General features: G+C 41.9%; 2 protein-coding genes across 3 annotated transcripts in view; one reads left to right on the forward strand and one right to left on the reverse strand.

The window, feature by feature from the left end:
• The window catches only part of LOC111861823 (protein singed wings 2), a 56,806-nt gene extending 42,710 nt beyond the window's left edge, over window positions 1-14,096 (reverse strand). Inside the window, exons 1-2 of one of the 2 annotated variants that reach the window (XM_023846718.2) lie at window positions 14,024-14,096; window positions 1,094-1,243 (exon numbers count right to left, since the gene is read on the reverse strand). In XM_023846718.2, the coding sequence (XP_023702486.1) occupies window positions 1,094-1,243; window positions 14,024-14,067 (194 nt within the window). In that variant the 5' untranslated portion in view covers window positions 14,068-14,096. The other variant, XM_023846717.2, reaches the window with a different exon arrangement.
• Window positions 14,097-14,175: 79 nt separating this feature from the next.
• Window positions 14,176-20,787, forward strand: LOC111861807 (inactive selenide, water dikinase-like protein). The gene has a single exon (XM_023846682.2). It carries the CDS (start codon window positions 14,714-14,716, stop codon window positions 15,692-15,694), a length of 981 nt encoding a protein of 326 aa, XP_023702450.1. The 5' UTR covers window positions 14,176-14,713; the 3' UTR covers window positions 15,695-20,787.
• Window positions 20,788-24,423: the final 3,636 nt, after the last annotated feature.

The raw sequence follows: 24,423 nt of genomic DNA on the forward strand, positions 1-24,423 counted from the left end.
AGTGACCGATCCATCCTTCAGATTGTGAGTACGCACAAAAAAAAAAAAGAGAACTCCCTATATATAACAGCATTTCCCACAGAACTCTTTTCTGTGAACACATGCTCGGTATAATTACAAAGTACATATCATGTGAACCCTTAATTCAATTGGCGGTGAGGAGAGACAGATGATAATTCTGAATGTTTACAGCACGAACTATTTTTAGCCTCAAGTAAAGATGGCGATGTTTGTGCAAGCTATTGACAGATATACATTCGGACACACTTTAAAATATTTACATGGAAAGAAGAAGCCGATCTGTAAGACACATTTTGATTACCAGGGCCCGGATTTTGATGACATGTCATCTTTTTTTCCTTGTATCCTATGCAATGCTCTTAAATATATAAATCTCAGATATGAGCTGCCGGTTACAGAAATGTACATTTCATAGGTAATTTTTTGACATTTTTAGGTTTAATGTCATTTTTTCATTTTGGTGGTGATTTTGTTGGTAAATTTTTGGACTTTTAATGGTATTTCTTGTCATTTTTGGCCATTTTAGGGGATTTTTCTTCATATGTTTTCTGAAATGTGAATAACATGGAAGTGAAGTGTTCTTTCTTTTCTCCTTTAGGTCATTTTTCTGGATTTTTTCGGTCATTTTTTTGAATATTTTCAGGTCATCAAAATCCGGGGCCTGCATATTACATTTCTGTATCATATTAAGTCATTTTTCTGGATTTTTTCGGTAATTTTATAAATATTTTCAGGTCATCAAAATCCGGGCCCCGATGAATACAGACCGTGACGACATAAGTTGCTGAGTCACGTTGTGCTTACTTAATTAAGCGCCCAGACGTGAGTGACGTGAAGGGGTACAGTTAGGCATAAGGAACAGATTTGCCTGCTGGTATAGGACGTGATGTATTCAGTTGATTGTAACAAATGTTTAGGACGACACATTAGGGTAGATAAATTCCCTGAAGACGAAGGCAGCGAAGCATGACATCCTAGAAGAGAGTACTTTTCAGAGTGCCCGCCTCCAGAACCTGAGATCTCACGTATAGGCCTAACCCGGGCACGAATGGACGCAGGTTCCGGCCCTTACCTCACACCCGTCAGGAACTTGCCGTGGAGGCCCCCAGAGCACGCGACTCTCAAGTTCTTGGACGCATCCAAAATATATCGTTTGCATTTCGTATCTGGCGGACATGACGTCACGATGACCACCGTCCATCCCAAGATCAAGATCCAGCATCTGCAAAAGAAGGAAACAATCACAAGTAGCAGATCTTCAAATTGGGGGTTATTGCCATAATGTTTCTGTAAACACAGAAATCCCCAGCTCTTCTTAAGAAGCTGATAGTCTCTCAGATACTCAATAAATCCCCGAGGTTTTTTGGAAACCTAAATTTCATTAAGCCGGTCACGGCAGCCGAGAGGTTTAAGGCATACACTGTCTTCGCTCGCTCGGAAGCGGGGATCCTGGGTTCGAATCCTACTCAGGGCATGGATGTTTGCCTGCGATTTTCTGTGTTTGTGTACAGGTAGAGGCCTTGCGACGAGCTGATCACCCGCCCAAGGAGTCCCTTCCGTATGTCTAAGATCTAGAAAAACCGAAGTGAACGGAGAAGTTCATGGAGGTAGGCCTAGGCCCACTGGGGCTGTAGTGCCAAGGAAGAAAAAAAAATCATTAACGTGTTCCCAAGTGTCCGCCACTGGTCGCTGTCGTGAGCCAGATGAGTCTATTCCTCACCCTGACACTTTAGTGCACCATTATTCTCCATCTATACAGGGGTTTTCCAATTTGTCTTTTAGTTTCAAGTTTCCGTGTCGAAACCAACCAACTCCATGAAGCTGATTCCTTCTTGGGAATCCGCCAGTCGCTCAGCTACACGAGAATTTCCCAAGATTTCATGGAACCCCAAAGTTCATTACCGTGTTCACAAGAGTCCGAAACTGATCGCTATTCTGTACCCCCACCCTACTTCTTCTTCTCCTTCTGCCAGGTTAATAATTCAGTCATGGCCCATTCCGAAACTAAAGGAATTGTTTGGTGCTAAAACTCTTTTAGCCTTTCGATTAGCGTAATTTACCCTGAACACGTCATCAGATTCTATGAGGATGAGTCTCTGATGGGGTCGCCATCTTCTGGTTGCACGGCCCAACTCCGAGGTGCACTGTAAGTGTGGAGACAGTTATTTCTTGAGTGACACACGCCATTTCTGTGACTTTCAGAACATAAATTTCAAAACAAATAAAACTGAAAATACATCACACCCGAATAATGTACACACGTTTCGTTGCCATGGTTACTACAGAACACGCGAACGTTAGGATCGCTTTGTCGTCACAGGCTGAATGCTTTTTATGCGGAGGAGAGAAACGTGGATCTGAAAGAAATGGGTTGTGAGGATGTGGGCTGAATTTAAGTAGTTCCAGTGGCGGACTTTCGTGAATTCGGCAATGAAACCTCGGGTCCTAAGGAATATAGCATGGAGAATTCGTTACGTACTGAAGAAGGAGTGCTCGTGGCGCCACTAAGTTGCGAAGCTGACCAATACGCGTACTCACGACATGAGCGGCAGTGCTTTCGGGCTGTGTGCGGGAGCTGTTGTTTCTCTAAGAGATTTCACATGATTTCCAAGAGAATTCCTGGAGTAAAAATAAATCTATCCCTGTAATAGACCATGAGGCCCATAGGAGTGTGTGATGTCGAGGCTCCCACATTTTCTAGACTTTCAGCTCACAGATGGCGGTGAGGTTGTCAACCTTAAGCGCCGGTTGCCCTTTACCCCAGGAAGATTCCTGGTACTCATTTCTGTTAGAGGCTGAGTTAACCTCAGGGCCATAGTGCGGCTGGAAGGATTAGGTCAATAGAGAAATTCGGTGACCTCATCGGTACACATTGAATAGAAGTTGAGTGAACCCCAGAGCTGATCTGGAAGCTATGAGCAAAATTCCTTAACAACACTCGAACTCCGACCCATCTGTCTTCCAGCCCGTATGCAATCGCTACAGCGACTCGTACGGTAGTCACTGGCCTTTAAAAGGGCAGCTGGCAACACTTGGATACAGGAACCTCGCAGTGCGCAAGTGACATCTGCTGGCAATGAATGTCTTGCATTGCCATTCAGAAAAATGACAAGTTCTTAAAATAAGTCATCACCACGGAAACAGGTCTGTCGCAGCCCCAAATTCCTCTTCCGCACTCTCCTGAATGGAGCCACACTTGGCAATGAAGATGTTTATACAGCTTCTACCCACCTACTACCTACCTAGGGACCTACGGACCTACCTACCTACCTACTATCTACCTATCTATCTATGGCTGCTTTTTCAGGTTCATCTTTTACACAGTCTGTAGGATCCCTTGGACGGGGGATCAGCCCTTCGCGAGGCCGCTACCTGCACATAGGACAGCACAAACCCAGAATAAAGGCATATAGAAACATCCATGCCTCAAGTGGGATTCGAACCCATGATTCCAGTTTTTGAACAGGCGAAGACAGTTCATTCCTTAGACCGCGTGGACACTGTGATCGGCCTTACAAAAATCCATGGAACAGAATTCTTTCTGAGAAGCTAGTAGTAGCACAGCTAGTCAAGAAATTCTCCCACTGCTATTCAGAACCCGAAGGTGCATTACCTTGTGAGAGAGGGCCCCGCCACTGAACCCTATCCCGAACAGAAGGAACGGGGAACAGACCCAGGAGTTGCGACCGATAGCAGCAACGTCTGATACACAACGACAGGCACACCGCACACAGCAACTACATAGTGCCAGCATCGAGGTGACAGTAGAGGCAAAGCTGTCCCTGTAACAGGGGTTATGAGACGTCAAGGCTCCCACGTTTTACAGAAAATCCGCCCACAGATGGCGGTGATGTCGGCCTAAAGCGTCGGCCGCCCTTTACCCCCAAAGAATATTCCTGGTACTGATTTCTGTTAGAGGCTGAGTCGACCCCAGGGCCACAGTGGGGCTGGGAGGATTACATCGATCGAAAAATCCAGTGACTTCATCGGGAATCGAATCCGCGACTTTCCGGCTTGTAGCATAGTGTCTCAATCAACTACGCTACCGCCCCCCCCCCAATACATAGATTAGATAGACAGATAGACAGAAACAAGGAAGGAGAACTGACGGCGTGTGCCAGTCAGCCAACAAGCCCACACGGCTGCTTCTCCTACGCGAACAGGTCGACATGGAAGAGACGTACTTCTGTGAGATGCGAACCTCTCCAAAACGGGAAGCGACGTCAGGTCCCGGCCAGGTGCTGAATGGGCATGCGGACATCACTCAAGAATTGCTTGCCCGAGTCCTTGTGCACAGGACACAGCAACACAAGCCAGCAGAGCGTTCCCTCAGCCTTCCGAGAGACTGTCGCTCTGCAGCCCTACTTGTGTCAAGCGCTGTTAAGTAACAGGCCATGGAGGCCCATAGGGATGTGAGACGTCGAGGCCCCCACATTATCTAGACAATCGGCTCATAGATGACTGTGAGGTTGTCAGCCTTACGCGCCGGCCGCCTTTACGCCCAGGAAGATTCCTGGTACTCATGTCTGTTAGAGGCTGAGTCGACCACAGGGTCATAGTGCGCCTGAAAGGATTAGGCCAATTGAAAAAATCCAATAACCTCAGCGGGATTGGATCCCGCGACCTTCCGGCCTGTAGCATAGCGCCTCAACCAACTACGCTACCACGTGCCCCCGAAGCGACATTACCAACAAAATACAAAAAATGGTACCCGACGGAGAGAGTTGGGGCAGAAACTGGGTCAGTGTGGCGTGACGTCACCAAGAAGGAGCAAGCCAGCAACAGGTGCACGAGGTGACTCACAAGGACGGACGATAACTGCTTCAGTCCGGGGGGGCTCCACGTCGAGGGCAGTTTCTGCACTGCTTACATAACCACTCACTGCTCACGAATGGTGCCGGCCCGTCTGTCAGCTCAGTGATCACCAGGAGACAAATACTGCCCCTACCAGGACTCGAACTCGGACCCAAATGAGTGGGTTCGTCCAGCTTCTTCGTCTGAAGACGGAGGCATCCGGTTCCCGGAGAGTTGTGGCGTTAGGTGCTGGACGGAGCCCAGTAAGTCGGTGATGCCTCCCACAGTTAGACTACTGTCGTAGAGTGGAGCCACGGAGAGGTTTCAGACTGCGTTCTATACAATCCGAAGCTTCACTCGCGTTTACTGTTCGCTCTGCGGCGAGCCCCTGAATAGCAGTAATCAGGTCTGACTTCTGTTCGTGTGGAGGGAGCCATGCGGAAACCGCTCGACATGAAGAAGAGGAGATGGACTGCGCTCGCGGGGTCAGTGTGAGGCGACTGCACCGCCTGCAGGCCTGGGTACAGGGCCAGGATGCATCCAAAAGCGGGCAGGTGTGGCGGGGGCAGCCACGAAATTTGGTTTTACGTTCACACTTAAAGAGGTTTGCGGTTGTTTTTCATGACTTCCTCAGACAATTCAGAATAATTTAAATTTCTGGTGTTAATGTTTAGTATATATATAACTTTGGTAGGAAAGCCAGAAGGAAAGAGACAAATAGGAAGACCAAGACGAAGGTGGGTAGATAATATTAAAATGGATCTCAGAGAGATAGAATTTGGTGGTATGGACTTGATGTTTCTGGCTCAGGATAGGGACCGGTGAAGGGATCTTGTGAACACGGTAATGAATCTTCGGGTTCCATAAAATGCTGGTGAAATTTTTTAGTAGCTAAGCGATTGGCGGGTTCTCAAGAAGGGCTCACCTCCATGGAGTTAGTTAATTTTTGATATATTTCCTTATTTTTCAATTGTTAGCCTAGTCTTCTTATTTCGAGGGGAAAAAATGAAAAACGGCTTATGAGATCACCTTGCTGCTGTGTCCGTACGTCTGTGTACCCGCTTTAATTTGTTAAGCTTCCGAGGTTTATGAGATCAGTTTCTGTCTGTGTATGCCCCCATAATTTTTTTTGGGGGGGGGGGAGGGGTTGTGTGCGGTCCGTGTGGTATCAAAGGAAAATAGGCTGTAAGTTCTTCCCAGAACTTCTTGTGTATATTGTAGCAAAGAGCCAATACGCCACAACATTACAAATTCACTTCGGTGTCTATCTGTATTTGTGCCTCTTCCTCATTCTTGAGGCTTATGGCATCGCCTTGTTGTCTGTGTGTCTATGTGCCCACCGGGTGTGTTCTCTCGTTGCCGGGGAAACACTGTTTCAACAGACCTATTCCCTAGCAACGGCTGTTGACATAGCCATTACTTGGCGATGGGGCCTAACTGTCTCAGTATAAAGAAGACTTTTTTTCGTGTCCTCTCGCTCCCACTTCGGGGCATAGGGCTGATTTCTGAGTTTCATGATCATTTTTACAGATGGCAGGACCCTTGGATGGGTGATCAGCTCGTCGCAAGGCCTCTACCCAAACAAAGGAAAAACAAACACAGCTTAAACGCATACACACGCCAAACATCCATGCCTTATGTGGGATTCGAACCCACGATGCCTGATTCCGAGCGAGTGAAGACAGTTCATGCCTCAGACCGCTCGGCTAACCTGACCGGCTAAAGAAAGACGCATACGCGGCGACAATTTTTAATGCTCTATTTTTTGGCCTATTCTTCCTTTTGGAAGCCGGCCTAAGAAATAAAGATTGTCCCATTTCAAAGAACATGAACGCTTGTCCTTCTAGTTAAGTATCCTATCTAATGCATATGGAGTGAGATCTATTAATAGACGAGGAATTGAAACGAGGATGTTTACAGCTACACATTAGCGAAAACGCTTGTATTCGCGTTGCTTCATAAGTATGCTGTTAGCATCGGGTTGTTCTTGCGGTAAGAGAGGCATAGCACGTGACAAACACGGAGACGCCTGTCTTCAAGTATATAACGCAGTGTAATCCGCTGAATGTCAACCAACGTTTCGGAAGGACATATCGCCTCCATCTTCAGGACAGAAGAATAAACCAAGAAAGAAACAAGAGTGAAGTAGTTAGTAAACAAAGACAGAAATCTGCATAACCACGGCGGTGAGGTCCTCAAATCATGCATGTGTCCATCTTTCCTCATTTTACGACAGAAATATCAGTTTGTTAAGCAGGGGGCAGCGACGTGGTGATATTTTGATTTTCGGAGGAAGGCCCCTGCCTCTTCTTTTAATTTCCGACCGCTTAGGTGACGGTGTTGGCCCCTTTAATTACAGTGAACTCTTTCTAATCCGGTTTAATTGGGTGGAGAGAGCATCCAGATTAGTGAAACAAACGGTAGCCCTAAAAACAAATAAATTAAAAATTTAATGATATTAGCTAAAGTAAAGCTGTCTCTGTAACAGGCCATGGAAGCCCGTAGGTTTGGGAGAATTTTCTAGACAAACAGCTCACAGATGGCGGTGAGTTGTCAGCCTTACGCGCCGGCCGCCTTTACCTCTAGGAATACTCCTGGTACTCATTTCTCTTAGAGGCTAAGTCGACCCAAAGGCCATAGTGAGGCTGGAAAGATCAGGCCAATTAAAAAATCCAATGAACTCAACGGGATTCGAACCCGCGTTCTTCCGATGTGTACCATAGTGTGATACAAGTAGTGTTGATGTAAATAAATAATAAAACTATCTCTCTAGAGCCCTTATTTAAAAACTATAAAAAGACAGTACATTTATTCATCGACAGAAGACCCAGAAGTCGTGCTTGTTTCTGAACGTAATACTGCAGCAGGTTGTGTCTGAACAGACAAGTGACTCATCTGCCTCCCTAAATCTCGCGTGTCTTTTCATATTTTCACCCGGATTATCCGGATCAGCGAGGGTTTAATGTGTGTGCGTCCCATGGCCGTCTGCTGCTCGACTGCCGTTGGGTTAAGATGTAGTCTTCATGACAAGATGTGCACGCATGTATTTCAAGACGCAACTGCGTGCCAGAGCGTTATGCGTGGTGCGCGCTATGACATGCAGATACACACAAGCCAATAGAGTTCCCTTTTCTCTGGGCTATTCTACGAAGCTAACAGTGACAAGACTTGTCTAAATGTAAGGTGACAGATGAGAGATACGCTAAAAAGGATCTGGAAGGAACCGGTCATGGCCCAATCGACATATCATCCCCGCACTTTCTAGAAGACCTGATGAGAACAACGATACTCATCAATCAGCATAGCCCGTGTCTCGGACGAGATTCGAACTGAACATGAGTCTAGGGCCTTAGTGCTGAGTCTGCTGGTGCAGTCAAGTTCTGTATAAAGCAACGTGCACAACTCGCTTATTTCAACCCAAATATCCTCTCAGGAGGTCGGAGGACATTGTTGGGATCCGTCATTAGGCAACGACTGGTGAAGACATAGCAGACTGGGAAGACTTAGTGCGTGTCGTAGTGAATTGTAGAGTGTTTGAATTAGTGATGCCGTTATACACATATTTACTGTGGTTACGATCTGTAATTCAATAAATCCAATTACCAATCCAAACCCCGTCTGTAGTCACACACTATCACATAACAGTGCGATATATTCTACAAATTTCACACAAACAGAAGCTGCAGTGAAGTATTAGGGTTTTCGCAAAAAATACTAAATTAAATAAGAACCACAGCTCAACAAAATGTCAGTTTGTTTTCGTTAACATATCCAATATATGCTACTTTGTTCTACAATTTGATACAGTGCTTACAAAAAATACAGCCAAAACACTATTTGTTAACACGCACAATTCTTCTTGACGTGAAAGTGTCTTGTTACGAAATCTGAAATAATAATATTATTCAAACAAGTAAAACTTTTGCAACTATTTATTTTCTTGGCTTTTCCATCGTCGCAACTTTCATTTAAAAATGACGTTTCGGAGGCGGCGCCTGCACATGAGAAGCTTGCTGAGCTGGGTCAAATCGATAGGGTCAGTCCGTGTCTCCGGAGATAGGGACTAACTCTATCAATACATCTTTTTACTGGAGAATGAAGACAGAATCACCTCCGAAACACGTTTTCCAAATACAAATTAGATGACTGTAAAAAGGTAAAGCTATCCCTGTAACAGGTCATGGAGGCCCATAGGGTTGTGAGACGTCGAGGCTCCCACATTTTCTCTAGACAGTCGGCTGACAGATGGCGGTGAGGTTGGACGAAGCATAATATCCAGAAAACTAACTGCTCATTAAGGTACCATCGTCATGAACTTTTACAGAATGGCCTTTCTTCACTACGTGTACAATTCTGTGTCTCATTATGGTTGGTAAGAATTATGTGAATGATAACAACATTTTCTTCTAATTCGCTTAGTGGGGTGTGGAGTCCAGCTGGGTCCACTCGGCACGGCAGCCACTGATTGGTCTATTGTAGCCTACCCCAGGTGATTATGAAGATGGAGAATTTGGTGGAATTAAGACAGGCAGGGGAAACCGAAGTACTCGGGGAAGACCTGCCCCAGCGCCACTTTGTCCACCACAAATTCCACTTGACCAGACCCGGGCCGCCGCGGTTGGAAGCCAGCGACTATCCGCTTGAGCTATGGTGCGGCCTTGAATAACAAAGAAAAAACACAAAGCGAAAAATTCGGTGCAAATACACTGCTCAGATACTTAGCTATATAGAATGTGCCTGACTACGGTACTCTCGAAACGAAGTCTATTGCTGTTCAGGTGAGCGTTATTACTTGCTGAACAACAAAATCCGACCGGCCGGTAACGCCGATTTCGAGGCCCTGGTGTGGCCCTGGTGCGTGTGCCCTCCTTTCCTGAAGATACCGCCTGTGCTGTTTCATTTAGGGAAATGGTACCCATGCATTACTGAAATTTAATCAAATTCGCTAGAGGCATTTTGGAGAAAATCACGATTTTGACTTTGGGGGCCCCTTTGAAAGTCAGTTACTTTTAGCATCACAATCTTCGTATTCACTGAGCTCTGACCTATGCAGGATGAACTCTTTAAACACCGAATACAAGTAAAATCCGTCCAACCTTCCGGAGACTAGCGAGGAACACATACGCCTATACACAAATAGAGACGTATATCCATACAGACTGAGGGTATTCCAAAATCCACTTTTTCATGTTTAGGGAGGTGGCAAACATATAAACGCGTCAGAATGTCTGTACTGTATTACCTCCTCCTTCATATTACTCACATGCGAACTTAAAAGACGCGCTATGTTGGCTCAGAATTCAACATAACAACAAATTATGACACAATGCAACATTTCTATGCCCAGATTTGGAACTGGTGTATCGGAATAGCTTTAAGATGTAAGTTTCCTTTTATGTTACCATAGTAACCTTGTTCACTGATGTAATTATTAATGTTGTAAGTAGATTGTGAACTTATCTGTCCCTGGATTATTACAATCATTAGCGCTGTAAAACCAGACTTTATGACACTCATTAAGAGCACAAAACCGGTATTTAAACTTGAACTACAAATTCGTAACAACCTAGCGGACAAGAAACCGGGTCATGGCTATGGTAATTACCATTTTTATCTTAGGATGAACCATTGCAATGTATCAAGCCATATAGCACGGATCCCTGAGCTGTTAAGCGCACACAGGCTAAACAATATATGAGAATTCAGTCCGTACCTTACAGGAAACACATTACGTCTTCGTTACAAAGCCCTACCGGTTAATGCTGTTTAGGGAAACATTGGCTGTTTATTGTGAGAACCATACGAAACACACAAATACGCCGTGTGGGCAGAATGCAGAGACTTTATATATAAGACTTCAGTTCGTATCTCGCAGGAAACACATTACGTCTTCGTTACAAAGCCCTACCGGTTAATGCTGTGTGGGGAAACAGTCGCTGTTTATTGTGAGAACCATACGAAACACACAAATACGCCGTGTGGGCAGAATGCAGAGACTTTATATATAAGACTTCAGTTCGTATCTCGCAGGAAACACATTACGTCTTCGTTACAAAGCCCTACCGGTTAATGCTGTGTGGGGAAACAGTCGCTGTTTATTGTGAGAATCATACGGAACCCATAAATACACTGTGTGGGCAGAATGCAAAGTTCTTTAACGTTAAAACACATAGTACATATAGTAACCAGGAAGCTTTCAACTGTTAACGCTTACCTTGCTCTTTACGACATATCCATAGATTCACAGACTTAGCTATATTAATGACAATTATGAAATATCAACACAATTAACAATAGTAAACGTTCTGTCTTCTGGGATATAAACCGTGCAGTCCCGTGAAAGTCAGTAGACGTTTCAGAAGACCATATCTCCTCCATATTCAGGACTGAAGAGTAAGTCAAGCATGAAATATGCAGAAAGATTTTTGGAGGCGATATGTTTTTCCGAAACGTCGGTTAACTTCACCGGACTACACGGAGTTATATCCCAGAAGATAAAACTGTTCATAACCACCGCTGTGAGTACCTCAAATCCAAATATGGTATTCTGTACAAGGTTGAGAAAAAGACAAGGGAAGACTCTTACAATAATAAAAATTACTCCACAGTGTTTTTTCACAGTCATTCACATCTGAGTTTTGTGTATTTTTTCTGCAGATTACGAAAATGTAAACAGTATTTTTCTATTGCCTATATTTTTTTGAAAGTCGCACAAATTAACACCATCTATGTAGGACGTAGGATGGGGTGGTTTAGACTGGATTGAGCTGGCTGTGGATAGGGACCAGTGGAGGGCTCTCGTGAACACGGTAATGAATCTTAGGATTCCATAAAATGTTACGAAATTGTTAAGTAGCTGAGCGGCTGGCGGCTTCACAAGAAGGACTCAGCCCCAAGGAGTTGTTAGTTAGTTAGTTAGTTAGTTAGTTAGTCAGTTAGGAAGGCGGAGTAATGTGACACTTTCTACTCCAATGCTTTGTGACATTACGTGCTTAACTGCTTCAGGACACGCGAATACCTGTTCAGCATTTTCACAGCTCATACGCCCGACCTGATTTTACTCAGCGAACCTGATGTGTTTTGTAGAGTTCTGTCCTCTGGGATACAATGCTGTGTAGCCTGTTGAAAGTCAACCGACGTTTCGAGAGAACATGTACCTCCATCATCAGTATTGAAGAGTAAACCGAGCAAGAAGCGAGTGTGAAAGCAGGTTGAAAACAGAGCTTTCACTATTATTTCTTACTCGGCTTACTGTTGGGCCCTGAAGATGGAAGCGACACGTTCCTCTGAAACGTAGATTGACTTTCAACAGTCTACATGGCGTTATAACCCAGACGAAGACTCTTCATAACCACCGCTGTGAGAACCTCAAATCCTACCTGGTGTATTTTATTCGCGTTTCTTTTTTCTTAATTTCCAGTAAACCGAACCATCTTACTCCTCCACAGAGAATCGTTTAGTGTCTGAAGCAGACATGTGTGTCCTTATCCTTGATCTGAATTGATCGAAAAAAAACAGTGCGAACTTTCGGTTTTAAGATTGATGGATTGGAACATTGCAGCGAAAAAGCTTAGGACATCTCGTTCCATAAGCGTCAGAAGCAAATTTGTGTGTTGTGTGCACTCACTCTCTCGTGGGATCCCTTGACCCGAGAATTTGACCCAAAGGAATGGCGCCTATTATCGATTCCTCGAAGTTGAGTTTGAAAGCTGTGTTACTCCACAATCGAAACAATTACCTTGAGTTCTAGTAGCACAAGCTGTTCAAATTAAGGGATCATACGATAATATGCTCCATCTTTTATAGCATGCCGAATATGACGACTATTCTTGGCATAACTATGTAAACTTAATTGTGATAGAATTTCTGATCATTTTAAAATTGCGCTGTACGGAATTCTGTTGTTTATTCCAATGAATGGGACAACCGAGACCAGAAAGTCTTAACTCAAATTAACAATAATCACGAACACAAATACTGATTCTAGGGCCAGAATATGCCACAAGTTAACTACTGATTGATATAGGAAAAGTGTTCTTGTCAGCATTTCATATAATAAATTTGGTTTAATGAAAACTTTCTGTTACAACCATGGTTCGAAATGACAATAGATAAAAAAGGTAAAGATATTCCTGTAATAGGCCGTGGTGGCCCACAGGGTTGTGAGACGCCGAGGCTCCCACATTTTCTAGACAATCGGGTCATAGATAGTGGTGAGGTTGTCAGCCTTACGCGCCGGCCGCCCTTAAGCCCCAGGATGATTCCTGGTGCTCATTTCTGTTAGAGGCTGAGTCGGCCCCGGTCATAGCTTCACGCAGCGGCCACTTTACCCCCGGGGAATAAACCCCCCCCGTACCCATCATATAGAAGGCTCGGTGGGTCCCAGAGGCGGCATGGACGACGTGGAGAAGAGAAAATTCTTAGTCCTTCCGGGACTCGAACTCAGACTCTTCTGTCGTCCAGTAGCTATACCGAATGCGCTAGCCCGGCTATAAGACTACGGTAACAGACTTCAAACATAGTACACATCGCCTTTTTAGGCTAAAACTTTAATAACTAAATTTGGAAAAAAGGTGTTTGAAAATACGTAATTAGTAGTAATTTGCACCAGCATACATATTTTGTAGGGCACGGTTAACTCCATGATATTAAACTGCCAGGAGCCAACATAATAAGTTTCTAATACACTCTAAGAAATAATTACCATTTCCCAGTCTGTCTTGTAAAAGAGAGACTTTGTAGCACATGTAGGCCTATTTATAACAACTCCGATATAAGCATGTAGTTTGAAAATTTAAACGAAAGCACTAATGTTCTGTATGTTCGAACTGCTTTCAATGCTTCTACTAAGCCTCGGCGTCATTGTTTCCGACATTACTTACATATTTAGCAACTCGAATACGAAATTATCTGAAGTGACCCACTTACCTAATATTTTTTGGGAATAGTAGAGTTTCCATTAAATCCAGGATCTTCATAAGTGTGAAGAAACGAACATTACGATGTTATTCTTACATCCTAGCAGAAGTCAATTGTAGTTCATTAAGCCATTTTCTTGTGTTAAATGTAACTGCATTATATACAGTTCATTCAGATCAAGAGAATGGGTAAACGGTATATGCGAGTGTAGAATAATATTTATAGGTTATGTCTCTGCTTCAGTAATGTCACATGAAAAGTAACACAACATGCAACACGCGCTACTCACTTTGTATTTGGGACTTTATCAGCCGGCGAATACTGATTCGCCATCTGGGTCGACGGATATCGAGGGAACTGAATAGCAGTTCACATATGTGACGAGAGAGTACGCAACCGATCATGGAAGTGTGCCATCTTGCGGCAAAAATTGAAAATTTCCTCACGGAAACCGTTGCTTTGTGTTGGAAGGAACGTTTGTTGTGTATCGTAAACCTGAAGCCAAAAAGCCGCCAAGAAGCCAAGTAGAAGCGTGGACGGTAGACGCCATTCCAGTTGTATACGCAAGCCGGCATCAGTGCAGTGTTTGAAGCGGTACTGTGCAAATATAAAATATTACAGAGAGATTTATTTGTGTGTGTGGTTGTATTTTAAGTATTGAACCATTATTACCAACGCATATTTGAATCCTGCTGCAATGGCTGAATTACAAGCTGCTGCTATATCACCGGAAGCTCTTCAAGCGGTGAATGTTAGGAACTTATCGGTTGCGCAGCTGGAGTTGGAGGGTAATCCAAATACTTTAGCATTAAGAAGGCCTTTTGATCCTGTGGCACATGAGTTGGACGCATCTTTCCGTCTGACACGTTTTGCTGATCTAAAAGGATGAGGGTGTAAAGTCCCCCAGGAGGCTCTTTCGAAGCTTCTGGAGGGACTTCAGCAAGACGAAGATCATGCTCAGGATGAACATGCCCACTTTATGCATATGGCAATTCCTAGAATTGGGATTGGTATGGATTGCTCTGTAACCCCATTGCAACATGGTGGGCTCTCGCTTGTTCAGACTACTGACTTTTTTTATCCATTGGTAGATGATCCTTACATGATGGGCAAGATTGCGTGTGCAAATGTGCTTAGCGATATGTATGCGATGGGTGTCACAGAATGCGATAACATGTTGATGCTTCTGGGGGTTTCGACCAAGATGACTGAGAAGGAACGCGATATTGTGATGCCCCTCATAATGAGAGGATTCAAAGATTCAGCCCTGGAAGCTGGTACCACAGTGACTGGTGGACAGACGGTAGTGAATCCATGGTGCACGATCGGAGGAGTTGCTTCCACAGTCTGCCAGCCGAACGAATACATCGTTCCTGACAATGCTGTGGTCGGAGACGTTCTCGTTCTGACCAAACCCTTGGGTACACAGGTGGCTGTAAATGCTCACCAGTGGCTGGATCAGCCAGAAAGATGGAACAGAATCAAACTTGTTGTTTCAGAAGATGATGTCAGAAAAGCATATCAGAGAGGCATGGATTCCATGGCAAGATTAAACAGAATTGCTGCACGTCTGATGCACAAATACAACGCTCATGGTGCCACGGATGTCACCGGATTTGGTCTGCTGGGGCACGCACAGAATTTGGCAAGACATCAAAAAAATGAAGTGTCATTTGTTATCCATAACTTACCTGTCATAGCAAAGATGGCTGCTGTGGCCAAAGCCTGCGGAAACATGTTCCAGCTGCTGCAAGGTCATTCTGCAGAGACGTCAGGTGGCTTACTGATCTGCTTGCCGAGAGAACAGGCTGCAGCTTATTGCAAAGACATTGAGAAGCAAGAAGGGTACCAGGCTTGGATCATAGGCATCGTTGAGAAAGGGAACCGAACAGCTCGAATCATCGATAAACCTCGCGTCATCGAAGTCCCTGCTAAAGAAAAAGACGGAGAACTGTGGTAGGCACCTGAAATGCAGTCCAGAAATAAATTCGGTGTATATCAGAACAAATTATGACGCACACAGACTGGTATAAAGTACTGTTGATGGGACACCAACATTCTGGTCTCTGATCTCCTGCTGGTTAATATTTTTATGATGCACGAGAAACAGGTCCTCATTATATCATGGCAATTTGTAATTTTTTATGAAGCTGTATTGAGCAAATTTAGTGCTATAGGGTCTGTCAATTTTTATATTATCTGGCCACAGTCTGCTTGTGTTATAGTGCTTAACTGCACATTTAACTACTCGTGCAAAATGTAGTCATGTATTTCTATGTCCAGCTTTTAGGTAATGGGGCCTGTTGTCTTTGTATACATGCTCTTTTGTAGCGATGCCTCTCCGCTGCACTGGCGTGTATAATATAAAAGCATTTGAGCAAATACTGAGCATTAATACCTAATATTAGCCTAGTAACATGGACAAGTATGATGATGCATGCATGCAAATTTCCATCCATAACTTTAAGGTTGTTTGAACGATTGGTGGGATGGAGTTTGGATTGAAGAGTATCTTCGTTCGTATGTAGTTTTACGTTAAACAGTATTTGTGCCATATTAAATGAGGCCTCAGAATTAATGGCTGCATATGTGGAGATGCCTAATGTCATCTTGAGGGTTTGACGCTCTGACTGTGAAGGTCACTGAAGAGTATGGTCTCCTGTGTAGTTCAGAGACATTCCTTCCTTCCCTTCGGCGCTACAGCTCAGGGTGAGCTTTGTCCTCCTGAATAATCTGTCTCTATTCTTCGTCCATCCATCCGAGGCAGATTGTCTGGTTTCTGAACAATTTAGTTTTTATGATGTGACGTTATTAGCCTCACTACCAACCCCAAAACTGGAGGACCAGGGTATCCCTCTTCATCTGGCTCCTACTTCTTGACCTGTCTGACATGGGTGACCCTACCAATAACTATTCTATTGCCAGCATAGGTTTCAGGGTCTCAGGAGCACTCGAACCCCACCACCACGATAAGGTGGAGACACCATTGGTGGGGGCAGAGGCATTCCAGGCAAATATATTTCCTACTTCTTCAGGGTTGAAGAGTAAGCCAAACAAAAAATCAACATAGGCTGGTGGTGAGCTGAGCAGCTTGGGTTACTGTTCGACCCTAAAGATCTGGTCCTCTGGAACATAAGGCTGTCCTGAAGCTACATGGCATATCAATCCTGGAGACCATACTCATCATAGTCACTGCGGAGAGAACCTCAACTCCTACGTGAAGAGAGATCAGACACTGTGTAGTCAGGTAGATCATTAGCAATATTCTACCCTGAAGATGGAATCAACAGATTCATCTGAAAATTTATCTACCAAACTGCATGGTATCACGGCGTAGAAAATGATAATGTTTGTAGTAGCTTCATGATTAATGCGTAATGTGGAACATTAAAAGATTAGTTAATTTTTTACTTTGGAAGTAATCTTGCAGAAATGGTATTAATGTGACAGATGGGAGTATTATCTTGCCATTCAGGAAATGCAGGATTGAGTGATCTTTGTATTTCTGTTATGTGTCTTAAGACATGTCTGAGGTTATGTCATACCTTGAATGGGCACCTTACATAAAGAAAAGTCCAAATAGCAGACCTGCGATATAACTTCCATTCCCGTCGTAAGTTGAAATTAAAATCTAATGATGATGACACAAGCTCAGAAATGTCTTACACATACATCACATTACACCTTGTAACTACTAATGAAATGTTCTGAGGGGAGGGGTTGAATAAGATGGGTAAAGAGATATTTATTGATGATTTTAATTGTAACTACTCACAAAGCTGCTGATAAAGTGAGAGAATTATTTTGTTGCAGACAGCAGAGCAAGACTGCATATAGTGTCTATTTTAGGAAGACGTGTGAATGTTTTGTAGGTGTTGGTACTTGTGTATTGATATGTGTTTTGCGACAGCCATGATGCTGTATCACTAAAGCCAGGTAAACCTGCCACAGTATGCATCACAAGAGGGTGTGGCACTGTTAGCAGGGTACATGAAAGCAGCTGTGAACTGTCATTACAGAGATCAAGAACAGTGTGAGAAGTATCTAATGGTGGCACCATGATCTCCATGTTTGTAGGAAAGTCTGTATTCATGCATAATAGCCTTGTTTCCAGAGAGGAACATAGCCTTCATGTTTACCATCTGGTCAGTGTCTGTGCAGAACCCATGTTGAACAATTTCTGCCACCAGTGTCCTCTCTTCTGCTGTGCTTTTTATGTAACGTAGTCTTAAGGCTGCCTTACCAGGAAACAGTGTACCAATCTGAGGCTTTGCACGTAGCTGCCGTCACTAACCATTGGGGCTTTAGATAATAGAAAATGTGTTTCAGTCCCATTTCATCCACCTGCATAATTAACTGAGCCCTAGGTGAAGCTAGCGAAACAGTGATGGCAACTGTACTGCCTTTTTCTGGAGTTTGCAGTACCACATTTTATCTGGGAGGAGTTCTGTGCCACTGGTACTGTGGCACGTTGGAATTAGACATAAACAGTCAGTGAATTGTATCATATAGCCACTGAACTTACACTGCATAGGTTCTACAATAAGATGTGCAGAATGAAAAACAGCAGTGCACATGGGCTGTGTGATTAATTCTGTTGGAGTGTGAAACAATGTTATTAATGCTGCATTGTGGTGAGTGAATGGCACAAGGCCTATCATGTCAGCAGGACAGAGAAACATTCCAGGCATCGCTGCAGAGAGCACGCTGGTGGCAGCCATGGTGAGCATGGTTCAGTGTGTGTGCGCCATGCTGTAGCAGATTTATTTGGCACAAGTTATACTAGTTCTTGAAATTTACTCAATTTGGATGACTTCACTCTACAAAGAAGTCATGCTACATTAGGGATATACTTAAATGAAGTTGTAGCAGAATGTTTATTCTCCATCTACAAAATTAATATAAATAGTTTAGAAGGTCATGTTCATTTCATCATAATCTTTGAAAAATTGAAGACAAACTTTTGGGAACAGGAGTAATTACAGTATAGTGACTTACGTATGTTGGGTCAATGTACAGAAATACCGTTCATTGAAGTGGAGATGATTTTTTGAGTGTGCAGGACTGATGATGTTGCTGTGAATTACAATATGAGGGCTGTCAACTTGCGGCCTGCAAGACTCTAACTTCTGTTCCTCAAAATGTGTGTTTAACCCATTCTTTCTCTTTGAAGAGCTCTCTGAATCTGGCCTAGAAAGTTAATGAAAATTGCTTACTGCATATTTTATGTAATTTTACAATTGGTCCAATACTATGTTTAATTTGTAACATAGGAAAGTAAGGAATTAATATGTCTCCATGATTATAGGCAATGTCGATACAGTCTGATTTTTAAGCACTGTCGACTTGGCACCATTTAATTAAAATGTTTTTTAAATTTCATGAATGCCCTTGTGTGCTTTGCAGGGCAGACATTTGTATTGATACATTGGAGAAAATAAATTTCTATTGTAATGTGGCACCCAGCTAGGTACCCGGCATATAATGCAGCCCTTAACTGGTTTGAAGTTTGACAGCTGTCATATATCATTCCTTGCACAGCTCTCTTTAACTTGTTTTCTCTTTATTTGAGCCTGGAATAATCACACGCCTGTTATTTTGCTTTACAGTGAAACTTGGAGTCATTTAAATTGTGTAATTGCATTGTGTTTTAGAAAATAACACAGATTAATTTGATATCAGCTTAACAGCCAGGTGTAGTAATGCATGAACATTTTAATGAATCAGTAGCTCTTCTAGTGCATCACTAAAGGAACATTAGTCAAGACATTGCTGTGCGCTCAGAAAAGTGATATGACCCACAACAGCAGATTTTTTCTCTTGTAGAAAATCAGAAATTGTGCCATATTTCATGAATCTTTAAATTTTGCTGTATCTACAAGTGATGACTTTGCTTTAGTAACCTGGCACTTCCTTCAGTGAACTAAAGATTTGTTCCATTCCCTTACTAGTTTTGACTCTTGGTTAAGATGCAGAGAACTTTGGTGCTAACCTTCTAGCATAAAGATTATAACAGAACCATAAGTAATCATGTAGACAAGTTTTCAAGTGGTGATATTGTTTAAGTTGGTTATTAAACAGTGCTGTCAATATCAAGAATGCAGTGTTGGATGATTAAAGAATGTGAAGCAGTTAGAATGAGAACTGGCAGGGGAAGGTGAAGTACTCAACAAAACCTGCCCCAGTACAACTATGTCCACCACAAATCCAGCATGAGCTGATGTGAGATCAAATGTGGGCTCCTGCAGTGGGAAGCTGGCAACAGTCGTGGACAACACTCGGACAGTCACAGCCAGCGGTGGAGTGTGCAGTTTCTCTGGAGGGGAGGAGTGGCTGCTTCATGCATTCACATGAGGTTAGCAGCTGTATGTGGGGAAGCAGAACCATGTTTCGCTGGATAGCAGAGTTCAAAGACGGCAAGGACTGTGCAGAAAATGACAAAAGCAGTGGGTGTCCAGCAACAGCACACACACCAGACGGTACCCAGCACACCATCATACATCGGAACTTGAAGATGAAAAAGGTCTGTGCTCAATGGGTGCCCCATTCACTGACCATCGCGCAGAAGCAGAAGCGTACAATCTAGTAACTTCCTAATGGTGATGTAATGACATATGTGACTGCCAGATGGTGACACAGTATACACTCTTGGTTCCGTCTTTACAGTTATAAGTGTGGTTCCACTTTAAGCAAAATTCATATTTACTGTTCCCATTTCGTAGTTGAGAAAAAACGTGCACAGGAAACTGAAGGAAGTCTTTGTTACGTTAATTAACTTAGTTCAAACATGTGTTTCCACATTGTGTCTTAGATTATGGCCTGAAATCATTAACTCAGTTATCAATATACTAAATTAGTACACAGTATAATGTATGGTTTTTTTTTATTTTAAATGTTTATTAAAGATCTTGGTTGTCTAAAAGTGAAGTATGTATATTGTGTAGTTAAATTCTATGTTTCAAGTATTAGAATATTCAGTTAACCACAGATAGCAGTAAGCTTAAAAGATTTGAATTTCCAGAAATGAAAGAATAAATATAAAAAATAAGTGAGTAATTTGGGGTCAAATATGTATTATTTTGAATTGTTTCATTTTTGGTCCGTTACACTATCAATCACAAAGTTAATAGGAAGTCCGTCGAGTGTAACAATTTGTAGGTCACTTCTTTATCACTTCTGCCTTACATGTTTCGGTTTGACACAACCATCATCAGAGGCACTTACTACAATTATGAAAACACTGTCATTGTTTATCATAAACATAATTGTAGTAAGTGCCTCTGATGATGGTTGTGTCAAACCGAAACATGTAAGGCAGAAGTGATAAAGAAGTGACCTACAAATTGTTACACTCGACGGACTTTCTATTAACTATGTATTTCTTAATTATGCATTCTTTAGAAAATTGGATGTTAGTGGCATAATTTGACAACTCACATGACCTAAATCAGGGCTTGGAAATTGTAGATAATGTAGATTTGTTACTTCACTGTTTAAAATTAATTTTACCAAATTGGTCGTGATGGTAATTGCTGTGAACTTTTGAAAGTTTATCAGACTTGTAAGTAATTTGTATGATTTTTTTAAGGTTTGCTAAATTGGCCCTGGAAGTAATATGAACTTTTCTTTTAATTATAGTAAAGATATATTTGTATTGTTTACAGTAGTTCATAAGAATTTAGATCCTTTTTTTTAACAAAAATGTCCACAAAGTATAGTGCGTGCAGGATAACATTCTGTAACGGTCCTTGCACAAACTTGGAGTTGTTAGATTATTCTTGTACTGTGCTATCATAGTTTTGTATTTCTGTTCTTGTTTTGTCCATTATCAGTTATGAGAAATAATAATTTGCAGTTTCTGAGAATACAGCTTTGTTCCTTATTTTATTGAAGTAAATATGCAGATGGCAGCATTGAAATTGTTTCAGCACTTTTTAAAGTGCCATTATGACAGTGGAGTGGCCTAATCTCTTACAGAGAGTTTTATTAACATTTGATAGCGTAACTGTGCATATGCAAGCCTAAACTCTGTTCATATAAAATTGTTTCCTTGGCAGCTGATTTAGTTTTTATTTTATTGTGTAATCCATCAGTTTCAAGCTCCCATATGCCATGGTCTTCAATGTACCAGTAATTCAGATTAGTTTAGTACAGTAAAATATTGGTTATACAGTATCAAAGCATCCAGAATTCTCATCTACAACCAGCCAGAATAACTTTCAAAGAAACTTAGCTACTCTCATAAAGTTATTCAAAAACAAATGGGTAAATACCTCACCTTCTCTTGGTCGGATGATACCAAATCCAAGGTCTATTACATATAAAATACCTGACTAAATAAAAGACAAGTCAAAACATGTAAAGGAAACCATGTTAAAAACCAGATATGACAAATGATTCATTGTAATGAATTCACAATATTACAACCAAATTTTGCTCAAGAAATCAAAAACGAATATTCCTGAGTAAACTTTTATTGGTCCAGTTCTTTCAGTTCACATTTAGGAACTTAAAAAAAAAATTCTTAATGATATCTCCTACTTAAACCTTCAAAATTTTAATATACGTGCTTTTATTTATCATCTCTACTTGGAAAATAAGTGCCAAAGTTTCAAGCACAGAATTTGCTACAAAGTACTGTAATAACAAATTTAACAAATAACAAAAACAATCACATACTACTGCATCATACATCATTTATGTATATCTCATTAAAACATTTAAAAACAAAATAACTTTCCATGTTATGCACTGTATTGCATGATGGTGTGAGGACTGCAGGGTTGGCGTGACATGGGCAAACTAACCAATCACCTGGAGCACATTTTTTAAAATTTGAAGGAAAATTAATTTCTGGCATTCTTTTGCTCATACTGTGACTCTTAATAGGTAGTAATCTAAACTTGTCGTGCAAGGGTGTGAATATAACTGCAAACTGCCAGTGCTGATGGCAATAGTGTGATTGACTGCTTTGACCAGATGATGTATTTTTATTAGTTTCTTTGACTGTTTTAAGAATTGCAACCCCAGTAGCAGTTTTCATCACAGTGACTGGAAATTTTGTCTTAAAAACTTGAGCTGGTTTGAGAGTACAACATTTAGACTTGCACAAGCCCTGGAAGATTGAAAATTATCCCTTTTGAAGCCCTACTTGGAATATATAAAGTACACTCTTGGTAATCCAACATATATGGGACCAAGGTATCGCCAGATTACCGAAAATGGATTACTGGAAAAACTATATCGTATATCATAGCACGTCCAATGCCATCTCTTTAACGAAATTAATAAGTTTTCAACCTTTGTCAAGTTTCTTAATTATTTTCACTTTAGCACTTAAAGTTTTATGTTTAGTAATTTGATTTGTCTCATTCTGGTCTGTCACACTATTAATTACAGAGTGGGTAATGTTCAGTCTGTGACAGAAGTTCACAACACTTCAATCCTCGCTCACCTTACATGTTTTGATTCAAAAGAATCAAACAAAATTTATATAGTGAGCATTATTCATAGCTTAAGTGCATATTGTTTAAAATATCTTATGTGACAGTGTTTCCTTATCGTACTGGTGCGCCTCTGAGGATGATTCTTTTGAATCGAAACATGTAAGGTGAGCGAGGATTGAAGTGTTGTGAACTTGTACGTCACATCAGACTGAACATTACCCACTCTGTTTTATGTTTACGTTTGTCAGAACTGGACATCTTCACCACATGTTGAATCCACCGCTGTATGAGAAGTATATGAGTACTACTGGAGAACCGAAACACTGTGTACTAGCGAGGGTCTAAATGAATCAGTTTGTCAAGCTCAACTGAACACAAGACAGCCTCTGCTGCCTGTAGAAACCTGCATAACGTTGCGGGCACCTGATGCCAGATTACTGGACGTGTCGGACTAGCACACTGCCAGATCATCAAGATTGTACTCTTTATATATATATATATATATATATATACACACACAAAACATGTACACAATGCAAATATAAACATGTAAAATGATAAATATAACACCCACACTAACCCTTTCACTGATAATCAAAAATGCAGCCATTTCTAAGACTGGTCTTCTGGCATGTGATACCATGTAGTTTGTTTTCCAGAAATATGCTTCCTCTATCTTCACAGCAGATGGAGGCAGGTTCCTCCAGAATATTTATAGCTGTATGCCAATCTGCACATCATCACATCACAGAAGACAGTAATTTTAATTAGTCATTTCTCATATTAATCACAAATTAATACATCCATGCCCTAATTCACACCTGCAAATATATTTCATTTCCTTCTTTCCAAAGCTCAATTTATAACTAAACATGAATTTCTCACAATTCCTTTCTTTGCTATGAATCTTCTATTGAAGAACATTCCAACATGTGTTAAGTTTACCTGTACAGTTGCATCCATATTGCAAGTCTGTTCTGGTATAACAGTGAAAGGGTTCAGTAAGTAACAGATATGTAAATTTGAGGCCGTGGTTATCATTACAAATATCTTCATAAAATTTCACATGGTAAAATTGTGACTGGTGCTAAGAATAACCTACTTTCTTGAGCCAACACAGAATAAATAGATTTGTCTTAAAACTAATTTCACACAACATCTCCTACAGAAAGTTCAGTGTTTACCACGTCACACCATATCTACTACATCTCTGGATGTGCGAAACAGGGCCCAAAACACATCC

This window comes from Cryptotermes secundus, unplaced genomic scaffold, assembly GCF_002891405.2.
Source record: "Cryptotermes secundus unplaced genomic scaffold, Csec_1.0 scaffold620, whole genome shotgun sequence".
Classification (NCBI taxonomy): domain Eukaryota; kingdom Metazoa; phylum Arthropoda; class Insecta; order Blattodea; family Kalotermitidae; genus Cryptotermes; species Cryptotermes secundus.